Source organism: Colius striatus, chromosome 3 (genome assembly GCF_028858725.1).
Source record: "Colius striatus isolate bColStr4 chromosome 3, bColStr4.1.hap1, whole genome shotgun sequence".
NCBI classification, from domain to species: Eukaryota; Metazoa; Chordata; class Aves; order Coliiformes; family Coliidae; genus Colius; species Colius striatus.
Genome location: NC_084761.1, coordinates 577791 through 599696, shown reverse-complemented (window position 1 = coordinate 599696; position 21906 = coordinate 577791). Strand labels below are relative to the sequence as shown.

Here is a 21906-nt window from a genome sequence, read left to right as displayed (position 1 = left end):
TGTGTGTGAGCTGTGTGTGTGTGTGTGAGCTGTGTGTGTGTGCGAGCTCTGTGTGTGTGAGCTCTGTGAGCTGTGTGTGTATGAGCTGTGTGAGCTCTGTGTGTGTATCTGATCTGTGCGTGTGCACAGGCTGCAGCACCAGCCCTGGGCCGTCTCCGGCGTTACGGAGCAGGCCCCAACCCCTTCAGCCGGCGGAGCCGGGTCGGTGAGCGGCGCGAGGCCGGGGGCGCGGCGGGGAGCGGCACGGGGCGGCGGGAGGCGGCGGGGAGCGGCACGGGGCGGCGGGAGGCGCTGCCGAGCCCCGCCGAGGCCGCGGCGCTAATTAACGGCTCCCGGTTAACGACGCGGGGACGGCCCACCCCGCGTGCCGCCGGTCACGTGCCGCGCCGCAGCCTATCGGGCGGCTCCTTGCTGCGCGGTCCCCCTCCCCCTGGGAAAGGCCCGGCGGTCACGTGCCGGGGCAGCAGCCAATGGGAAGGCTCGTTGCTGCGCCGCGCCTGGGGCGGGGAGGAAGCGGCCGCCGGTTCTCGCCGCCGGGCCCCGTCCCGCCGCCGCCGGCCGCCGCCGCCCCGCAGCCCGGTATGCGCTGAGCCGGCGCCCGCCCGGCGCCCGCCGCCCCTCCGAGGTGAGCGGGGAAGCGGGGAAAGGCGGGGTCGCCGTGGCAACCGCCCGGAGGCCGCGCCGGGCCCGTCACGGCCGCGCCCGGGAAGGGCCGCGCGGGTGGGCGGCACCCGGCCGGCGCCGCGGGCACCGAGAGCGGGTCTCCGTGCGGGTCTCCGTGCGGGCCGGCGCCGCGGGCACCGAGAGCGGGTCTCCGTGCGGGCCGGCGCTTGCGCGCGGGCTCGGACGCCGCAGAGGTGTGGGCGCGGGGGGTCGTTGGGTCATCGCAATGGACACGGCGCGTCCCGGCTGCCCGGGGACAGCGCCGCCGGCACAGAACGCTGCGCCCTGGCCTTGGCGGAGCCACAGAGGTGCTGCAGCTCGCTGTACGGCTGCTCCTGTCCCCGGCACCTTCCCGCTTGTGCCGGGACGCTCGGGCGGCAGCGAGGAGGGTCTGGAGCGTTAACTGCTGTGTCTCTGTTTCCTCTGCTCCTGAGGGAGCCCTGGCCCAGGCTGCCCAGGGAGGGTGTGGAGGCTCCTGCTCGGGAGGTTTCCAACCCCCCCGGACACATTCCTCTGCCCCTGAGCCAGGGGAAGCTGCTGGAGCAGGGGCTGGGGCTGCAGCAGCTCTGCAGGGCCCTGCCAGCCCCACCACTCTGGGATTCTCGGATCACAAGCTCCAGCCCTTTCCCTTCCCAGGAACTACTCTGGCTCTTCTTGTTGCTCTGTGGCTTCAGCCAGCCTGGGTCATAGCTGATGAACCGCCCTGGCTGGCTCCCAGCTGAGCCACCCCACAGCACCTCAGCTTTTCTGTGCTCAACAACCCAGCTTCTCTGTGCTTTGCCCTGTGGAAGCTTTGTGTCCATCTGAACCAGCCTGTGGAGTTTTCATAGAATCACAGCATGGTGGGGTTGGAAGGGACCTTTAGAGCTCATCCAGTCCGACCCCCCTGCAGAAGCAGGTCCCACAGGAATGGGTCCAGATGGGTCTTGAAGTGCTCCAAGGAAGGAACCTCCACACCCTCCCTGGGCAGCCTGGGCCAGGGCTCCCTCACTGAAACAGTTTGTCCTTATGTTTAACTGGAACTGTTTGTGTTCCAGCTTCATCCCATCAGCCCTTGTCCTGTTGCTAGATACAATAGAAAAAAGGGATGTCCCAACCTCCTGACACCCACCCTTTAGGTATTTGTAAATGTTAATGGGATCTCCCCTCAGTCTCCTCTTCTCCAGACTAAACAGCTCCAGTTCCTGTGGCCTTTCCTCGTATGAAAGATGTTCCAGTGCCCTGATCATCTTGGTGTCCCTGCACTGGCCTCTCTGCAGCAGTTCCCTGTCCCTCTGCAGCTGGGGAGCCCAGAACTGGACACAGGACTCCAGATGAGGCCTCACCAGGGCAGAGTAGAGGGGAGCAGAACCTCCCTTGACCTGCTGCCCACACTCTTCTTGATGCGTCCCAGGCCGCCCCTGGCCTCTTGCCCACAAGGGCACGTTGCTGCTCATATTTAGCATATTAGCTTATTAGTGTTTTAGTGGAGGGAAGGCAATTGCAGCCTGGAGTTACTCCAGGGGAGGCCGAGGTTGGAGCTGAGGCAGAACTGTTTCCCTGAGAGGGGTGTGAGCCCCTGTGCCAGGCTGCCCAGGGAGCTGGGGGAGTGCCCAGCCCTGGAGGGATCCCAGAGCCTTGGCAGTGTGGTGCCTCCTGCCAGGCCCTGTGCAGTTGGCTGTGCCAGGAGTCTCCAGCTGCTGTGCCTGACTGCTCAGGCTGTGCAGTGTGGGTTACACCTCTGCTGGCTGTGTGCTGGGAACAGCATCTCTGTTTTGGAGACTGCTGAAGCTGTGTGCTGGCAGCACTGCTGCTCTCCAGGTGCTGGCAGAGTGACCAGGGCTGGTGTCCTTGCTGCCAGGACTGCTGTCTCCAGCCACCATTCTTAGATAGGCATCAAATGATTCCCACCTCCCATTCTAAACTGTGTAAGTGTTGTGTTATACTTCCTATGTGGAGTTTAAACTCTGTTAGCCCACTCTGTTGTGTTTCTCCTGTCCCTGCTGTGCTACAGCAGCTCTCACTGTCAGACAGCCTGTGCTGGCTGCCCGCACTGAGCTGCTCTGAACCCTGGCAGCTCTTCTCCCCACTCTGGAGACCTGCCAGAGTGTGGCTGAGTGTCTGTCCTTTCACCCACAGATCTACAGAGGCATTAAACACCTGCAACTAGCTCAGAGCAAAGGCTTTATAGGTGTGTATTTTCCCCTTTGTTCCATAGTCCCCAGTATGCCATTTTGGCTGGTGCTGGGCAGGGAACTCACAGTGAGAGCTGGGATGCTTTTTGTTTCCCCTTGCAGTGGTGAACATGAATTGGAACCATTTCCCTTCCTCCAACTTGCATTCCTCTTCTATCTGCCAACTCCCAGGCTTCATCTGCCATTCTAATGGTCTTTTGTGCCACTGTGATGAGCTTTAGATTTGTGTCCTGGAGTCTGTGCCCCGTCCTGAAGGAGCATCAGCCAGTTTTGTTTGTTCATCTCCTCTTCCACACAGTTTATAGCTGAACAGATTATAGCTGTGGAATCTCTCTCCACTATGGAGTCACTCTAGATCTGCTTCCTCTCTTGTAATGTCTCACAGACTGTCCTTAGCCCAGTGGAGTTTCCTCCAGAGCCTGCATGGGGGACACTGCTGGTAGCTTTGGGAGGGTGAGTTTCTGGCTGGTGGCTCTCAGTGTGTCACCATTGATGTGAGCTCCTCATCTGCAAGACAAGGTTGGAGCAGGCTCAGCCCACCAGTGGCAGTGGTGCTGGTACTGCCTGGTGCCAGCTGCTGGATGCTTTTATCTTGCAGCTTACAGAAGGAGTTCTGGTTTGGCTGGTAGGCTGGTGCCTCAATGCAGGTGTCTCTATGTAGTAAATACACAAGCACAGACAATCCAGTGGTGTGCAAGTTGTTCTACAGGGCTCTTGAAGTGGCTGCTGATGGTTTTTCTGTCAGCTGGTCACTGGGTGTATTGACAGGAAGTTGATTTAAGGTGTATGAGTAGCTGTCTGTCATTTCTTTTGCTGCATGGTGGTGTCCTTGGGCACCTGGGCTGGCCTCAGATGTCACAGAACACGGGGGAGCTGCCAGGGGGACTCAGGAACACGGTCTTTTGTAGCTGGGACCCCAAAGAACATGTCACATAGTACCTGTATTTATTGTTACTGAACTCAGGTGCTTCTTTCATGTCTGTGGTATTTGCATGTGGGGGATGTTTTCCTTTGTGGAGGGTTTTGTTGCTTTGGGGGTGGGGGGAGGGGATCTGGGGGGATATGAAGGTGGGTGTTGGGCCAGTATAGCCTGATAAGTCAGTCAGTGTGGTGGTGCTGTTACTTCAGCCCCTTGGCTGATGGAGTGGACTGGCCCTGCCACCCAAGGAGCCATCCTCTCTTCCTGCTCTTTTCCACCTCTCTCCTCTCCACCCCAGCCACTCCCAGGGTCATTTCTGAAGCAAACAGGAGCAGCTGAAACTGGTTGCAAAGGCTGATTGTCGCTGACTGTGCTGTGGTAAATACCTGGGGCTGTCAGCTACAAAGCTGAGCACTTCCCTGGGAGTGGTTTGCAGGGTTGATTCAGGATTCCTCATGGCTCTGCCTTCCTGCTCACTACAGGCTGTGGGGCTGAGGTAGCCTTTGGAAACACACAGCAATTCCCTTAGTGACTCAGTGCCATTGCCTGCTGGCAATGCTTTTTGCTCTGATACACTCAGAGAATCGTTACAGTTGGAAAACACCTTTAAGGTCATCGAGTCCAACCACTCACCTCACACTGCCAAGCCCATCACTAACCCAAACCATGTCCCTCAGCACCTCAGCACCGTGTGCTTTGAATGTCTGTAGGGACAGTGACCCCCCCAGCTCCCTGGGTAGCCTGTTCCAGTGCCTAACAACCCTCCCAGTGAAAAAGTTCTTCCCAGTGTCCAACCTAAACCTCCCCTGTGCAACTTAAATCCATTTCCTCGTGTCCTGTCATTCCTTACTGGAGAGAGCAGATGGAGCCCCACCTCCAAGTCCCCTCCAGGTAGCCGTAGAGTCATCATGTCTCCTCTCAGCCTCCTGTTCTTGTAGGATAAGCATCCCCAGCTCTCAGCCACTCCTCATAAGACCTGTTCTCCAGACCTTTCACCAGCTTTGTTGCCCATCTCTGGCCACACTCCAGCACCTCCATGTGCTCCCTGTGGAGAGGGGCCCAGAGCTGGACACAGTATTCGAGGTGCAGCCTCACCAGCGCCGAGTACAAGGGGACAAAATGTTAAGGTGCTTTTAAAGAACCAATTGGGCAAAGCTGTTGGGTGTAGCAGCAGAGAAAGTTCTGTCTCTGCTGAGCACCTCTTCTACAAACTCCCAGGTTACAGCCTATGGAAAATGGTGCCTGGAGTGGTACCACGCTGGTCTCCCCGGCACGGTGTGTCTCGTGGCCTCAGCGCAGGGGCTGCACAAAGCTCTGTGTGTGTGTGTGTGTCCCTTTCCTCCTTGCAGTAAGGCAGCGATGGGAGCTGCTCACATCCCCAACGTTGGCCTTTAATTGAGTTTTTCATTGCTCCCTTTCAACTTGTTGCTGTGGATGTAAGAGCAAGCCTGCATGCCACAATCCACTCTCACACCAGCTTCAGGCAGCAGCAGGGGGCTTTTTGAGTGGAACCTGGGTGTTTCATGCTGGAAAGCACCACTGAGACAGAAAAGGAGGCCTGTTAGATCTGAAAGGCAGGATCTTGCAGAGGTGTGACTTAGGGGCACTTGCCTGCCAGCTAGGGAAGGAATCCCTTTTCAATCCCTTTGTGTGTGTGTGTGTGTGTGTGTGCAAAGCACCTCACTGCAACAGCCTGCAAGAAGTTCTTTGTTGGTGTCCCCTGTGGTGAGGGAGGCAGAGGGCCTGGGTTTTATGGACAGTCAGTAGGGAAGGGAGGCAGGCTGGGATCCCCTCAGCTGGGGTTTGCACTGCACTGCAGCCCATTTTGGGCTGGTTTGGGGGGTTTTTGGTCACTCCACAACATTTCCCGTGTAGCTGTTGAATTCAAAGCTGGCAGCAGGCCCTTTGGGGTTGGCTCTTTTTCTGGAGGAAAGGCTGCCTGTTGGAAACTCGCCACGTTTGGCATTTGCAAGGGTCTGGGCCCGTGCTCGGGCGAGCTGCTTGTGCCGGCTGTGCCTCCGCTGTGGCCGCTCGCTTCGCTCCCCAGCGCCGCTGCCTCCCAGCGGCAGGGCCCTCTCTGAGCCTTGTGTGGGCCATGCCCTGGGGAGCTGCTGTATCTGGGGCAGCAGGAAGCCCTGCCCTGTGCAGTGTGCCTTAGAGACGCTGTGTTCGGGCACCAGCTCCTCCGAAAGGTACGGCTGCAGGGTGAAGGAACAGCCCAGGAGGCGACCGGCAGCCAAGGGCGAGCGCTGCTGCTGCTGGCCGGCTGTCGGGTCAGGCTGCCGGTGTGCAGAGCATCAGGGATACAAGCACACGGGGACTGCACTTCACAGTAAGTGTTTTCACTTCAAATGAGTAACTGCTGCTTGCTGCACAGGTACAACTACATTCTCCTTCTCATTTCTCAATATCCTTTTGAGGTCTGTTTCAAGTGCTGATCCTTCGGCAGGAGGCCAAAGCGTTAATCACCCTGGCATTGAGGCTTTCAGCCTGTGCACACCTCAGTCCCAGGGCAGCAGGGAGAACGGAGCCAGGGCTGGGGACAAAGGCACGAGTGCCCTTCTGGGAATGATGCTGTCAGCACGTCAGAGCCCAGGAGGAACTGGCAGAGCAGCGTGGGGCGAGCCTGTGGGAGGAGGGCTGGATGCCAGCATGGCTTTCCCCTGGCCAGTGCTGCCTTCCTGGCTGTCCCAGCCCAGGCTCTGGCCGATATTCCACGAGGTGGGTTTGACACCAGACTTTCTTGTTTGGTACATTTGGTGTGGTGTGGGATTTTGCTTCAAGGGCTGTTTTCCAACCACACTGATCCCACGAGGCCGCAGCCCAAGCAGCACACAGCGACTGCAGTGTACAGGGAAAGCCCAGTGCCAGCAGGACGCTGCTCCTGGCCTCCGTGTGCTCACCTGGAGGGAACACACAAGCTCAAGCCAGCTCAGGCCCTTTGCTTTCTCCCTGATTTACTTTATAATCAGCTGGTTTTCATCCTTTGGGTGCAGACACATGGATGCTCCCCCCTTGCTGGTCTGGCTACCTGAAGGAGACACTATTCTTTGTTAGTTGGCTCGGGGTACCTGACGATTCCCTGGTGCAGCTGCCCTGCCTAAACCAAAGGTTACCCTCCAGTCCCCCTGGTGCTGAGCTGAATTCAGCTTTCCTCGTGTTACCTTCCTCCCCAGGCTCCCTCCTCTGCTGTGGGCACACTGCCCTGGATGGCTTTACTGGAGAAGAAAGCCCAGACACTGCCACACTCCTTTATCCAGAGTGATGTCCCCACTAGTGAGAAGCTCCTAAGTGCCTGGGGAGAGCTTTGGAGGGAAATGGGACCTGCTCAGTGGGGCTGGACTAGCAGTGTGTCTCCAGGATGTGGCAGCTGAGGAGATGGTGTGGGTGGAGGTGGTTGAGGAGAGCATTTTTCTGCACAGGAGGAAGCTGCTACTGAAGGAGGAGCTCCAAGTCTTGGGCCAGTGCATGTGCCTGAGTGGCCAGGTAGGTCAGCGCTTGTGCTTCTGGTAGAAGTGAGAGGAAAACGTCATGCCTGGATCAAAAGGTGTGCTGGGCTGTTGGGAAATGGTGGCAGCTGGCAGCAGAGCCTGTTTGCAGACATATCATTACATCATTTTCAGACCCAGGCACACAGTCAGATGTTTTGTCCTAGATTTCCTGTTGAGAGGCTCCTCCAAACATCCACCCCTGGAGGGCTGAAGCGGTGGCAGCTTTGGGCAGCACTCTGCTGGCATGTGGTGGATGCTGCAGGGTCTCTGTTCTTGTTTGCATAACATCCCAGGAGTGAGGGGGGCCATACCTCCTGAGGTTTGTGTGCTGCTTGTCCCAAATGAACCTGCATGGTTCAGAAGAGCAGGAGCATTAGATGGAGTAAACAGAGAATGCTTGTATGGCACACGGAGCAGGGAGGGTGTATTGCTGTTGGCTGCATGTTTAACACCCCAGCTTTCCACTTGCACCTTTGGGTGCAAAGGAACTAGTCTGAGGCCAGGCAGGGGGCAGAGATTGGCTCCTCAGTGACAATGCATGGGGCTGCAGGCCCGAGCAACCTCATCTCACTGGGGTTAAACCCCAAAGGGTCCTTCCAACCTAATGTGACCAGACCTGAAGTGATACAGGAGGTATCAAGCTCAGTATTTATTTGGCTCCTACTGCTCTGACAGTGTTGCCCCAAGTCCCACAGGTGCCTCTTTGAGGTCCTTGGTAATGAATTCACGGTGGTTTCACATCCAGCCACGGCCTCGTGTGAAATGGAGGGAGCCCAGCAGCTAGGGTGTCTGTGTGGGACAGTCCCTGCGAGGCTGGTAAGCTGAAAACACAGCAAGCTTAGAATGAAATGCAGAGGGGAAAGTCTTTACTGCTTTGTTGGAATCAGACCTGTGGCTGGTTCAGATTGAGTGGTTTAATAGAAACCAAATCCCCAGTACCAGTCGGCGTGAGGTGCAGAGCCTTCGGCTGCGAACGCTGCTGCTGCTGCTCCTGGCTGACAGTCCCCTGGCCGTGGCTGGGTTGGGCACTGTGTTGCTGTCACAGCCAACATCTGCCTGTTCAGGAGCTCTTGAACTTTTGTCTGGGCTTTGTTGGATCCTGTTTCTTTACAAGTGAGAGGGGATGCCAGGTGTCATTACAAATTGGCTTTTCCTGGAGCTGTGGTGCTGCTGGGACCTGAGGCCTGTCCACACAGGAGCCCCAAAGAGGCATGTATGTGGTGCTGACACTGCTGTCCCTGTGCCTGGCAGCTAACCCAGGGCCTGCCCCTGCATGGTAGGACATGGAAGCAGCGCTGGGAGCAGCATGTCAGTGCCCACACTGGGCTCATGTGGGGAGATGGGTGATGATTCACAGAGTCCTGACCACTGGGAGGCCAGAGGCTCCTCTGCCTTTTAGGCAGAACTGTGAAATCCCAGAATCACAGAGCCTCAAGGGCTGGAAGGGACCTGCAGAGCTCAGCCAGTGCAACCCCCTGCCAGAGCAGCAGCACCTAGAGCAGGGCACACAGGGACTCATCCAGCTGGGTTGGGATGTCTCCAGAGAAGGAGCCTCCACAGCCCATCTGGGCAGCCCCTGCCAGTGCTCCCTCACCTCAACAGGGAACAACTTTGTCCTGGTGTTGCTTTGGAACCTCTTCTGTTCCAGCCTGTTGCCCCTTGTCCTGTCATTGTCCATCCCTGAGCACAGCCTGGCTCCAGCCTCCTCACACCCACCTTGATGGATCTGTAACATGACTGAGCTCATCCCTCAGGCTCCTCCAAGCTGCAGAGCCCCAGCTCCCTCAGCCTTTCACCACAAGGCAGATGCTCCACTCCAGCATCTCTGTGGCCCTGCACTGAGCTCTCTCAGCAGCTCCCTGTTCTTCTGCAACTGAGGGGCCCAGCACTGGACACAAATCCTGTTCTGTGGCTCATTACAATTAGAGCTTATTGATGCCAAACATGTATGTCATTATTCTTAGATGGTAACTTCAGGCCCTGCAAAGTGCTTTAATTCAAAATGAGATGTTAAGCTTATTTCCCTAGCAGTGTGCTGACTGTTCCTCCCCATCCAGCTTCCATTTCTGCTGAGTGTCTGCAATGGGAACTTGCCAGTGCCCCCAGGGCAAAGGGTCCTGCTAGGTTTGCTTCAGCAGAGCAGGCAGGAGACTGCTGCAAGTGCTACAATCTTTATACTTGGGATTTCTTGTTTAAATACCCTGTTGTGAGTCCTTTTTCTGCACCTTTTGGGCAGTTCTGAGGTAGGAAAGGCAATGAAATGCCCAGTTTCTAGCTCTACTCACTGCTAACTGTGGCACTTGGCAAACAGCCCCAGAGCTTGTTTCAACAGTGAGCTGCACAATCCTTTCATGAGCACACAATGCTGGCTCCTTGCATGACCATCACAAGCCTGTGCTGCCCATTCTGGTCGTGGTGCCCTGCTGGGTGATGTGAACCAGGACATTCCCTGGCAGCAGCCTCAGAGTGAGAGGCTGACACCGAGAAAAGGGTCACAGGATCACTGAGTAGGTGGCAGGGCCCTGCAGAGCTGCCCCAGCCCTGCTCAGGCAGGTTCCCCTGGCTCAGGGGGCACAGGCCCAGCCCCAGGGCTCACAGCCTTTCTCCTCACACACATCTTCCATCCCCTCAGCACCTTGGGAGCCCTGCACTGGGCTTGGACAGGGTGTGAGCCCCTGTGCCAGGCTGCCCAGGGAGCTGGGGGAGTGCCCAGCCCTGGAGGGATCCCAAAGGTGTGGAGCTGAGGTGCTGAGGGGTCAGTGCTGGGCTGGGCAGGGTGAGGGCAGGGCTGGGACTGCAGCAGCTCCAGGGGCTTTAACCCAAATGACTCTGTGATTGTATGGAATGAGGCAGCTTCACTGTGGGTTTTTGCTGCACACCTTCAGTCACTGCACGTGGCTGGAGCCTGTGTTTTGCTTCAGAGCAGCCACTGCTTGGTCTCCAAGGTCAGAACTGGGTGTTGTCTGTGTGACAGCACTCAGTGCAGCTCTGTGCTGCTTCTAAACCCATAGAGGCCCTTCTGATTGCCACTGAGTCCCAGGGCTGTGTTGGACACTGAATCCAAGGCCTTAAGGCTTTTGTTTTTCATGCTTCCAAACGTATATTTTGCTCTTTAAAACCAAGTTGGCTCTGAGAGTGGTGCTGTGGTCACTGTGCTGCCTCAGGCTGTTGTTGGGGACACCTGGGTGTGGAGAGAAGCAGCTTGTCTGGGATTTCTGCTCTCTGGGCCATGGAAGCCACTAGCACAGCTCCTCCAGCAGCAGCACTGCCTGGGCATGGGTGCACTCTGCCCAAGCCTGGTGGCAGGTCACAGTGCCAGGCACATGTCCTGTGCAGGAGGGTGCAGGCTGTGCCACAGAGGCCCTGCAGGCAGAGCCAGTGCTGGCTGAGCTGGGCATGGGAATCACCCTTTGGTTTCACAAAACACTCCTGGATTCCATTTTCCAGGCTGGCCTGGCTGCAGGACAATGCATAATGCTTGCTTAGCTCTTAGAGAAGAACTGATCCCCCCAGGAATGTGTCCTGTGCCGGCCCTGCCTCTGCTGCAGCAGCTGCTGGCTGGGGCTGCTCCCAGCCCTCTGCTTTTCCTACTCATTAGCAGAAACAAGGCTCTGTCCCACCTGCTGCATCTGGTTCACTAACGCTGAGAGCAGTGACTGGGAAGGGCTGTTGCCTTACAAGAGCAGCAAAGCTTCTCAGGACAAGAAAACCTGTGAGAGAGCAGTTCTGTGAGCCTGGAGGCACTCAGTGCTGCTGAGGCCAAGGCTGGGGCCTGGAGCTTTGCCACACAGCAGCCCTGGCTCCCTGGGCCTGCTGGCTCCTCCCTGCCAAAGCCTGCCTTGCACCAAGCCCCTCTGGCCTACCAACAGCTCTGCCCTGCCTTGCTGCTGGGGTCACTGCTCCCAGGTGGCTCAGCCAAGGTGGGAGAGTGGAACTGGGGCCCACTCAGCTGTGCATGAGCTCCTGCAGCCAGCAGCGAGCTGGGCAGGTCCCAGGCACAGAACCCCCTGGGATCGCTGCCCCATCCTCCCATCAGCTGCAGGAGCCTCGCTGCCCCTCAGCAGCTCTGTCCCTCAGGGCCCTGCAGGTGAGGCTGAGGCACACAGCTCCCAAGGGGCTGCTGCTGGGGATCAGAGCCCCAGGGCAGCATTAGAGGGCTTGAGCCAACACCAGGAGTGTGACACCAGCTGTAAAAGCAGCAGGGAGTTCTGCTGGTGTGGGTTTTGGAGGTGCTTCAGTCCTGAAGCTAGCACCTGGGTTGACTGGAAAGCTGTAGGGCTGGGCTCCCCAGTCCAGGAGAGACAGGGAACTGCTGCAGAGAGGCCAGTGCAGGGACACCAAGGTGCTGAGGGGATGGAACGTGTGTGAGGAGGAAAGGCTGCAGCCCTGGGGCTGTTGAGCCTGGAGAAGAGAAGCCTGAGCTCAGGGGCACCTCAGCAGCACTGACAAGCACCTAAAGGGTGGGTGTCAGGATGGGGGACACTTTGTTCTGTGGTGCCCAGGGACAGGACAAGGGGTGATGGACATCAGCTGGGACACAAACAGTTCCCCTGGCACAGGAGGAGCAAGTCCTTTGGTGCTGAGGGGAGGGAGCCCTGGCCCAGGCTGCCCAGGGAGGGTGTGGAGGCTCCTTCTCAGGAGGTTTCCAACCCCAGCTGGACACGTTCCTGTGCCCCTGAGCCGGGGGAAGCTGCTGGAGCAGGGGCTGGGGCAGCTCTGCAGGGCCCTTGCAGCCCAGCATGCTGTGAGTACACCAGCACTGCTGTGTGCAGCTTCTCCTTCCAACGTGGCACGTCAAAAGCAAGATTTGAGCCTCGTAAAGTTGGGCAAAGCAAAAGCAAACTCTGACAACTTTTTAAATGAAGGTGTTTTCTTTGCACCCTGCTTTGGCTCTTTGAGCTGGGAGTGGGAGGGACAGAGCTGTGGATGGAGAACTGCAGCTGGCCTGAGAAGGGGGAGCATCCTGCAGCTGGCCCTGCTCTGTGGTTTGCTCTCCCTGCTCAGCCTCTCCCGGGAGGCTTTGACCTCTGCAGAGCCTGTTCTCCAGCTCATTCTTCATTCACAGCCCTGAGCTGCAAATGCTTTTACAGCCACTTCAGTTCTTGCAGCGTCCCTCGGGTACCTTGCCAGGAAAGGCTGAAGGCACTGGGGCAGTGCCCTGCAGGAGGCTGGCAGGGCTGTGCTGCTGCTGTGGGGAAGGAAAGGCGATGTCAGGTCTCTGCGGTGGACGGCAGCCGCTGTGGAGCTGTGGCAGGTAGCAGCGAGGGGAAATGAAACTAGAGCAGCCCGTGGAAACCAGGGGAAATGAAACCCCTTGCAGCAGCTTGGGTTGCACAGCGTTACCAGCTGGAAGCACTGCAGCCCTCTGCAGCTGCACACACGGTTGTGTGAGGCGCTCTGTCAAGGCTCTCCCAGCGGTGGACGCTGCCGCTCGTGCTCGGCCTCAGGAGGCGCTGGTCCTGCACCGGGCTTTGCAGAGCTCCACGTGCTCTGGGCTTGCTCACCACAGCAGCCTGAGCTCTCTTTGGAAGTGGCTGCTGCCACAGGCTCCTTCCGAGGCAGCACCTCGGAGCGGCTCAGGCTGACGCCGTGGTGTTGGCGCTCCGAGCTGCCCTCGGCTCAGCGTGGCCGTGCCTGGCTCCCTCCCTCCCAAACCCGCCCTGCTGGGCACAACTTCCCTGTGCTGAGAGCCTGCAGCTGCCAGGGGCTCTGCTGGGGCCCTGCTCACGGGCCTCCCCCTTCTCTTGCAGGTGTGAATGACACAGGAGGTGCCCCCGGCGGCACTCGCGGACGTCAGCCTGCGCCTCCTGTGCCACGATGACATAGACACGGTGAAGCAGCTCTGTGGAGACTGGTTCCCAATAGAGTACGTGACTGCCCTGGGAGGGGAGGTGCTGGGGGCCTGCAAACAAACACTGCCACCCTGTGCTGGCCCAGCTCCAAGCTGACCCCACAGGCTCTGCAGGCAGCGGGACCTTTGCTGGGAGAGCACCATGTTCTGTGTGTCATGTCCTGTGCTGCTGCTGCTCCTGTCACTGGCCCTGTGCTGCTGCTCCTGTCACTGACCCTGTGCTGCTGCTCCTGTCACTGGCCCTGTGCTGCTGCTCCTGTCACTGACCCTGTGCTGCTGCTCCTGTCACTGACCCTGTGCTGGTGCTGCTGTCACTGACCCTGTGCTGGTGCTGCTCCTGTCACTGACCCTGTGCTGGTGCTGCTGTCACTGACCCTGTGCTGGTGCTGCTCCTGTCACTGGCCCTGTGCTGCTGCTCCTGTCACTGACCCTGTGCTGCTGCTCCTGTCACTGACCCTGTGCTGGTGCTGCTGTCACTGACCCTGTGCTGGTGCTGCTCCTGTCACTGACCCTGTGCTGCAGCTCCTGTCACTGACCCTGTGCTGCAGCTCCTGTCACTGACCCTGTGCTGGTGCTGCTGTCACTGACCCTGTGCTGGTGCTGCTCCTGTCACTGACCCTGTGCTGCAGCTCCTGTCACTGACCCTGTGCTGCAGCTCCTGTCACTGACCCTGTGCTGGTGCTGCTCCTGTCACTGACCCTGTGCTGGTGCTGCTCCTGTCACTGACCCTGTGCTGGTGCTGCTCCTGTCACTGGCCCTGTGCTGCTGCTCCTGTCACTGACCCTGTGCTGCTGCTCCTGTCACTGACCCTGTGCTGGTGCTGCTGTCACTGACCCTGTGCTGGTGCTGCTCCTGTCACTGACCCTGTGCTGCAGCTCCTGTCACTGACCCTGTGCTGCAGCTCCTGTCACTGACCCTGTGCTGGTGCTGCTGTCACTGACCCTGTGCTGGTGCTGCTCCTGTCACTGACCCTGTGCTGCAGCTCCTGTCACTGACCCTGTGCTGCAGCTCCTGTCACTGACCCTGTGCTGGTGCTGCTGTCACTGACCCTGTGCTGGTGCTGCTCCTGTCACTGACCCTGTGCTGCAGCTCCTGTCACTGACCCTGTGCTGCTGCTCCTGTCACTGGCCCTGTGCTGGTGCTGCTGTCACTGACCCTGTGCTGGTGCTGCTCCTGTCACTGACCCTGTGCTGGTGCTGCTCCTGTCACTGACCCTGTGCTGCAGCTCCTGTCACTGACCCTGTGCTGCTGCTGCTCCTGTCACTGACCCTGTGCTGGTGCTGCTCCTGTCACTGACCCTGTGCTGCAGCTCCTGTCACTGGCCCTGTGCTGGTGCTGCTCCTGTCACTGACCCTGTGCTGCAGCTCCTGTCACTGGCCCTGTGCTGCTGCTCCTGTCACTGGCCCTGTGCTGGTGCTGCTCCTGTCACTGACCCTGTGCTGGTGCTGCTCCTGTCACTGACCCTGTGCTGCAGCTCCTGTCACTGGCCCTGTGCTGCTGCTCCTGTCACTGGCCCTGTGCTGGTGCTGCTCCTGTCACTGACCCTGTGCTGGTGCTGCTCCTGTCACTGACCCTGTGCTGCAGCTCCTGTCACTGGCCCTGTGCTGCTGCTCCTGTCACTGGCCCTGTGCTGGTGCTGCTCCTGTCACTGACCCTGTGCTGGTGCTGCTCCTGTCACTGACCCTGTGCTGCAGCTCCTGTCACTGGCCCTGTGCTGCTGCTCCTGTCACTGGCCCTGTGCTGGTGCTGCTCCTGTCACTGACCCTGTGCTGGTGCTGCTCCTGTCACTGGCCCTGTGCTGGTGCTGCTCCTGTCACTGACCCTGTGCTGGTGCTGCTCCTGTCACTGACCCTGTGCTGCTGCTCCTGTCACTGGCCCTGTGCTGGTGCTGCTCCTGTCACTGACCCTGTGCTGCAGCTCCTGTCACTGACCCTGTGCTGGTGCTGCTCCTGTCACTGGCCCTGTGCTGCCAGAGGCCCTGGAAAGTTCCTGCCTGCAGATCTGGGCACAGAAGTGGGGTTTGTGATGAAGGGGCTGGTTCAGCTTGGGAAGGACTGTGTGTGGGGTGGGGGAAGGAGCTCAGCCCCAGGAAAAGGAACAACACCCCCGTGCCTGGGGAAGCAGGTTGTATTGTGGAGGGTGTGCTGAGAAAGCACCCTGAGAGCTGACCCAACCCCACACACCGCTGCCCAAGGGACTGTCTTCCCAAGCACCCTGGGGCCTGGGCAGCGCCTGTCCCTGCCTGCTCAGGGTCCCTGTTGCTCCCAAAGCCCTGGCAAACATCTGGCTTAAAGCTGACCCCAGGCCTCCCTTTGGTAAATGCTCCTGAGTGCACAGACCTGGGAGTGAGGAGCTTTCTGGGGTCAGGGGTGGCTCTGGCTTAAAGCATCCAGCGAAGGGACAGGTGGAGACCTGAAGGACTCTAAATCTTTTCTGAGGTCTGTAGAGGATTTTAGCAGGTTGTTACTGAGGTGGCATGAAATGTAACACAGCAGCCACAGCATTCAGTGTTTGGAGCCCTTCTAAAGCACCAGCCATGCTGAACTCCCTTTGGGATACATTAGTGTAGCATTGCATTCCCTTTAGGAGCTGCAGGAGGGAGAGGAGAGCTGCAGGGATGTTCTGGGCCCAGGAGAGCTGGGGCTGGTGAGGGGATGTTCTGGGCCCAGGGAGCAGGAGAGCTGGGGCTGGTGAGGGGATGTTTTGGGCCCAGGGAGCAGGAGAGCTGGGGCTGGTGAGGGGATGTTTTGGGCCCAGGGAGCAGGATTGTTTCTCGTGTGGGACAGGTTCATGAGATCCTCACTCTCCCACACGAGGGCAGATGGATCTTGCATTTAAAAATAAGTTGCTAAAGATGGGAGTGGGAACTCTGGGCAAGGGATGGCAAAGGACAATGTGGCTGTCTCAGCAAGGCAGGAGGCCACAGCAAGAGCAGCCTGCTCTGCTGCTTGGATGCAGGGAACCAAACAGGGGCAGCAGCTGACTGATGGCAGAAAACGTGACTTCATGGACTAAGCTGGATTAGTAGCTTAGGAAGAGCTTTAGATTGACAGCTGGCTGAGCCACTGAGCTGCCTGCTTTGCAGAGACAGCCCTCGGAGCCCCACAGCCTCCCCCCTGAGCTCCTGTGTGACAGCCTGCAGTCACAGTGCCTTGGCAGCCAGGGGAGCAGCCTCAGCACGCTGCTGGCTCTGCTGCTGCCTGCTCCCATGACAGTCCTGCTTTCCCTTCCTTCCTTCCCAGGTACCCTGACTCATGGTACCGAGACATCACTTCCAACAAGAAGTTCTTCTCCCTGGCAGCCACGTACAGAGGCTCCATCGTGGGAATGATAGTGGCAGAGATCAAGAGCAGGACAAAGGTGCATAAAGAGGTATGAGGCTGCCCTCAGGGGGAGGAGGCCCAGCTCTTGCCATGCTGAACTGTGCTGGAACCTGCTTGGGGTAGTTTTTTCCCTCCTCCATCCAGACACTTGTCAGAGCAATCCTGAGTTACTTTGAAAAAGCAAGGACAAGCTGCTGTGCAGGTACTGGAGCAGGGCAGGGGGTGAGGCTGAGGGTGCAGGCTGCTGCACACAGCTTCTTCCTGCTGGGGCTGGGCAGCTGCAGCTGATGGGGAGCTCCCTGTGCTCTGCAGGGATCTGAGCATGTGGGTGCAACCCAGGAGTGAGTGTGGAGCAGAGCACCTGCCTGCTCCTGCCTGTGTCCACCACAGGGCATGCATGGCTGGGGGACAGGAGGCCTCTTCCCTTCTTACCAAAGGCCTCAACTTCCTCAGCTGTGCTGGGTCACACCTCTGACTCCTGCAGAAACTCCTTCATGGGCCCCTCACTGCAAGAAAGTCACTGAGGGGCTGAAGCATGTCTGAGGACGGGCAACAAAACTGGGGCAGGGGCTGGAGCACAAGGGTGCTGGGGAGGGGCTGAGGGAATGGGGGTGCTGAGCCTGGAGAAGAGGAGGCTGAGGGCAACCAGCAGCACTCTCTGACACTCCCTGCCAGGAGGCTGCAGGGAGCTGGGGGTCGGGCTCTGCTCCCCAGGCAGCAATGACAGGACAAGAGGCAATGGGCTGCAGCTGCCCCAGGGGAGGCTGAGGCTGGAGCTGAGGCAGAGCTGTTTCCCTGAGAGGGGTGTCAGCCCCTGTGCCAGGCTGCCCAGGGAGCTGGGGGAGTGCCCAGCCCTGGAGGGATCCCAGAGGCGTGGGGCTGAGGTGCTGAGGGCTGTGGGTCAGTGCTGGGCTGGGCAGGGTGAGGGGAGGGCTGGGACTGCAGCAGCTTCAGGGGCTTTTGCAACCCAAACCATTCTGATTTCCACAGTCCCTGTCTGGAACACAAAGCAGCTGCAGAAAGCTCTGGCTCCAGGGATCACAGAGCTTGGAGGGCAGGAGAGACAGCACAGTGCAGAGAGGTGAAGAGGAGATGCACACTGAAGGCAGCAGGGAAAAGCCCCCTGGGTTAGTGTAGGGAACACAGCTGAGGCAAGTGGATTAAATGAAAAGTTGGGGCAATGCAGAGTGCAGAACTCCTACAGGCCATGGGGGTTATCATCAATCAGTCACCTCAACAGCCCAGGGCCTGAGCAGGTGCAGTGGCCCAGCTCTCTTCACTGCCACTTGGCTTCACCTGAGAGCTGCTCAGGCAGAAACTGTGTCTTGCAGCCCTGACAAAAGGGTCCTGTGCAGCCAAGCTGGATCTGGGGGCTTATGCAGACACTGCCCCGGGTGATGGAGCCCACAGAACGTGGTTTGAGTTTGCAACTCTCTCCTGGCCCTAAGCCCACAGGGTGTACACAGTAAGGAAAGCCCATGGTCTGTGTCCTGTGTCTGGGAAGGGACAGGAAAGCTGGAACAACCCCTAAGGGACCCTGCTTGGATTTTTAAGCTTCCTTTCCAGAAGCTTCAGCCACAACTGGTGAAGTTTCCTGCTCTAGCCTTGTTCTCAGATGATCCAGTGTGGGGCTGTGGCTCTCTGGTGCCTCCCCTGCCATCTTACTAAACACCCTGTCATCTCTCTCAGGATGGAGACATCTTAGCATCCAATTTTCCTGTGGACACTCAAGTTGCCTACATCCTGAGTCTTGGAGTGGTGAAGGAGTTCAGGAAACATGGAATAGGTAAGATGCTGTGTGACATCTGGTGCTGCCACTGGCCACGTGTGTCTTTCACTGCCATCCCCTTGTGAGACAGGCCACTCACATCCCCTTCCTGCTGGTACTGCAAGTGCACAGAGGTGGTGTTGCTGGTGTAGGCACGACACAACACACAGGTGTCTCCAAAGGGCACAGGGCTTTGTCCAGCTTGTTGCCAGGGGGTGGCTGAACCCACCAGAAACCGGCCCTGACGCTGACTGGAAGTGCTGGGACTTCACCCTGGAGCAGGGCTTGAAGGGAACTTCACATGGGTGTCAGAAGCCTGGTCCCTGAGGCAGAACTTAGAGCTGCTTGTAACCCTCCAGCTTCAGCAGAGAGCAAAGAGTCAGGGAAAGACAGAGGGAAGTGGCAGCAGGGGGTAACCTGGCCTTGACTCAGTCTGTCAAAGGCACCTCTGAAGGCAGAGGGCAGCAGCTCTGCAGCTGATTGCAGCTGCTGGCAGAAGGGCTGATCCCCGGCCACACCAGGCTGTGGTTTGCCATCAAATCACCGCCCTTCTGGGCAATTCCCAGCATCATGTGTCTGCTCTGCAGGAGCAAACAGGCCGGGTTTGGCAGCAGGACTGGTGTTGCACACCTGCAGGCTCTTCAGTGGACACAGGTGTAACTCATGTCCAGGGCCCCTCCTCCCCCAGGCGGCTGCAGAAAGCCACAAACTGTCAGGAGACAAAGACACGAGCAGAAGAGGCCTCAGGGAGAGCCCTGCATTGAAACCTGTTTGAAGCTGGGCTGTTGTGCAGGAAGCTTTTCTCTCCAGCCACACTTCAAAGAGAAGGCAGCTGCCCTCCTGTTGGTGTCAGTGCCTCGGCTGATGTGACTGTGCAGTCACTGCTGTGGACTCGTGCTCTGAAGCCCTGTGGGTCCTGCTGAGGGCTGTGGGTGCCCTGGGGATCGTGCCCCTGCACCATAAACCTCTCCTGGGTGTGTCTGGAGCAGCTCAGCTCCAAACTGATGGGGGAAGTTCCCCTGTGGGCTCTGCTGGCCCCTCCTGGGCCTCGTCTCTGGGGCTGGAGCGTTCTCTGTGCCCATGTCTGGTCTTTGCCTGCGGCTCACCCAGCCTGGATGAGACACCTCAGCTCTCCTTGCTTAGAGGGCTCTTCATAGGTTTTGAGTCCACAGACAGTGCAGTAACCTGACCATGGGCTCCTGCTTTGACACTGCTGGTTTAAGATAACTGGACGTGGTGGAACTGACGCCTCTGGAAGTGAGTCCCTGCCAGTCCCCACAGCGTGCCTGTGGCTGCCTGGCTGCTGCACCACGAGTTCAGGCCTTTACAGGCCCTGGTTTGTGATGCTCACAGGGGAGATGATGCAGGCCAAACCTGTGTTGGGCCTGTTAAATCCCTCCAGAGGGTCTGTGAGGGGGATCTGGAGCCTCCAGGCACGGCAGCCACTGCTGGGTGCAGGAGGTGGCAGGGCCCCCTGGCCCTTGTCCCTGAGAAGCAGCTGCAGGCTCTGACCCTGCTGTGACCCTGCTGCTCTCTCCCTCAACAGGTTCCCTCCTGCTGGAGAGCCTGAAGGACCACATCTCGACGACGGCGCAGGACCACTGCAAAGCCATCTACCTGCACGTCCTCACCACCAACAACACAGCAATAACCTTCTATGAGAACAGAGACTTTAAGCAGCACCACTATCTCCCCTACTACTACTCCATCAGAGGGGTCCTCAAAGATGGCTTCACCTACGTCCTGTACATCAACGGGGGCCACCCACCCTGGACAATCCTATATCCTTTGCTGCAGGCTGAGCAGGGCCCAGAGCCTGGCTGCTGAACAGCAGCGCTCCAGCGCCAGGGAGCTGCTGGGCCTGGGGGCTCAGGGGCGAGTTCATTGAGGTTGGAGGGGTCTGAGCACGACCCTTCTGTCCCCAGGCTGCCCAGACTCCTCTGGGGACAGCTCAGGGAGGCAGAGGAGGGTGTGATGTGGCATCAGTGCCAGTGCTGGTGTTCAGCCAGAGCACTGGGTGTGTTTTACCTCACGGGGTGCAGGGTTTGGCCAGGAGCACGGCAGAGGGGCCTTGGACTTGCTTCCTGGGATCCGCCGTGGCTCTGGCCTGGCCAGGGTTGCAGCAGGCTGCACTCAGCCTGGGTTTGGGAGTTTGTTTCAGGTCACTGGATCACAGCCTGGTCTTCCCCAGGTGCAGCCAGTGAGCCTGAGCCTCTCGGGGCGGGTGGGCAGCTCCAGACAGCTCCGGGCAGGGTGAAGGGCAGCAGCAGGAGTCAACTGCCCACCCAGGTGTGAGCTGCTGGGCCCAGGCTGCTGCCCTCACCCTGCTTCTGCCAGGCAGGAGCAGGCAGCTGATGCAAGGGGCAGAGCAGAGCAGCGTTCCCTGTGCCATGGGGTCTCTCGGGGGAGTCGTGGGCCACAGAGGGCTGTAAATTATTTGTCCTTGACCAGCGGCCACTGACTACCTGCAGCACATCGGATCCACACTGGCCAGCCTGAGCCCCTGCTCCATCCCACAGAGGATCTACCGCCAAGCCCAGAGCCTCCTGTGCAGCCTCCTGCCCTGGTCCAGCATCTCTGCCAAGAGCGGCATCGAGTACAGCCGCACCATGTGACTGCAGCACGAGTGTGGGACAGGCAGGGCTGGCAGCCCAGAGCTCCCCTGCCCGGCTGCCAGCCCGTGCCCAGCGGGACCCTTCCCAGGGAGCCTGAACCCCGGAGCCCCACAGAGACTGAGCCTGTCTCTGCTTCCCCAGCCCTCAGAGCAGCCCTGGCCCTGCCCTGCTGCAGGGTCCCGCAGGGGAGCTGGCAGCCCCTTGCTGCACTGCCCAGCACCCAGGGTCCTGACAGCTGCCCCCTTCTCTTCCCCAGGCTTGTTCTCCATCCCCTGAACCCCTGAGTGGCGGCTCTGCAGTGGTTCCTGTGGGGGTGGCTCAGCCAGAGGCCCAGCTCCTGCACAGGACCCCCCTGCACAGGACCCCAGCCCCATGGATTGCCTGGACATGGTAGAGCTCCCCCGTGCTGGGCCCTGGCCCTGCCCCACCAGTGGTCCATGGTGCTGCCCAGGGCCAGGCACCTCTGGGTTGTGCCCCCCCTCACTGGTCTGTGTGCATGTGGCACTGTGCCCCCTGCCCTGTGCCAGCCCCAGGGGCTGGCCAGGGCTCCAGTGGCTGCCCCAAGCAGCAGGATGTTCCTGATGTGCCCTGGGAAGGAGCTGCCCACCCCTGGGGTTCTGCTGCACAAGGCCCAATCCTGCCCGTGGTGCTGGGGAGGGGTTCAGGAGCGTGTCTGCGTCCTGCCAGGGCAGCTGTGGCGGCTCCCAGGGAGGGCAGCTCAGTCCCTGCCCCGCCTGAGCTCCCACCCAGCCCAGCAGCCCTGGGGAGCGACTCGAGCCGCAGCGTCTGCAGGACACAGCCGGCAGAGGCAGGGAATGCAATTGCTATTTCATAGTGAAATATATATCTGTATATTCTACTGTAGACCCTTCTGTCTCTGTCCCACCTGGTGCACAGCCCCTCTCCCCCCCTGCCTGCAGCCTCCTTCTGGCCCCTGACGCTCCTCCTCATGTCCCTGTCCCATCCTGGCCCTGGGAGCAGGAGCTGAGCTCACGGCTGTGGTACCTGGCTGGTTCTGAGCAGGGGGGCTGGGACTTGCTGCTGCTCTGCTCAGCTGCACAGGGGCTGTGGCACAGACCCCACCTCAGCTGGCCTCTGCCCC

General features: G+C 59.1%; 1 protein-coding gene across 4 annotated transcripts; it reads left to right on the top strand.

The window, feature by feature from the left end:
• Positions 1–511: 511 nt before the first annotated feature.
• NAA60 (N-alpha-acetyltransferase 60, NatF catalytic subunit) lies at positions 512–20899 on the top strand. Of its 4 annotated transcripts, XM_061992850.1 has the most exons (8): positions 3926–6088; positions 6177–6477; positions 7179–7242; positions 12998–13113; positions 16341–16470; positions 18111–18207; positions 19736–19970; positions 20648–20899. In XM_061992850.1, exons 4-8 carry the CDS (start codon positions 13004–13006, stop codon positions 20802–20804), a joined length of 729 nt encoding a protein of 242 aa, XP_061848834.1. In that variant the 5' UTR covers positions 3926–6088; positions 6177–6477; positions 7179–7242; positions 12998–13003; the 3' UTR covers positions 20805–20899. The 4 variants fall into 4 exon arrangements, with proteins under 4 accessions (XP_061848833.1, XP_061848834.1, XP_061848835.1 ...); XM_061992851.1 differs by lacking the exon at positions 7179–7242; XM_061992852.1 differs by lacking the exon at positions 3926–6088 and having other exon boundaries at positions 6163–6477.
• The last annotated feature ends 1007 nt before the right edge of the window (positions 20900–21906 follow it).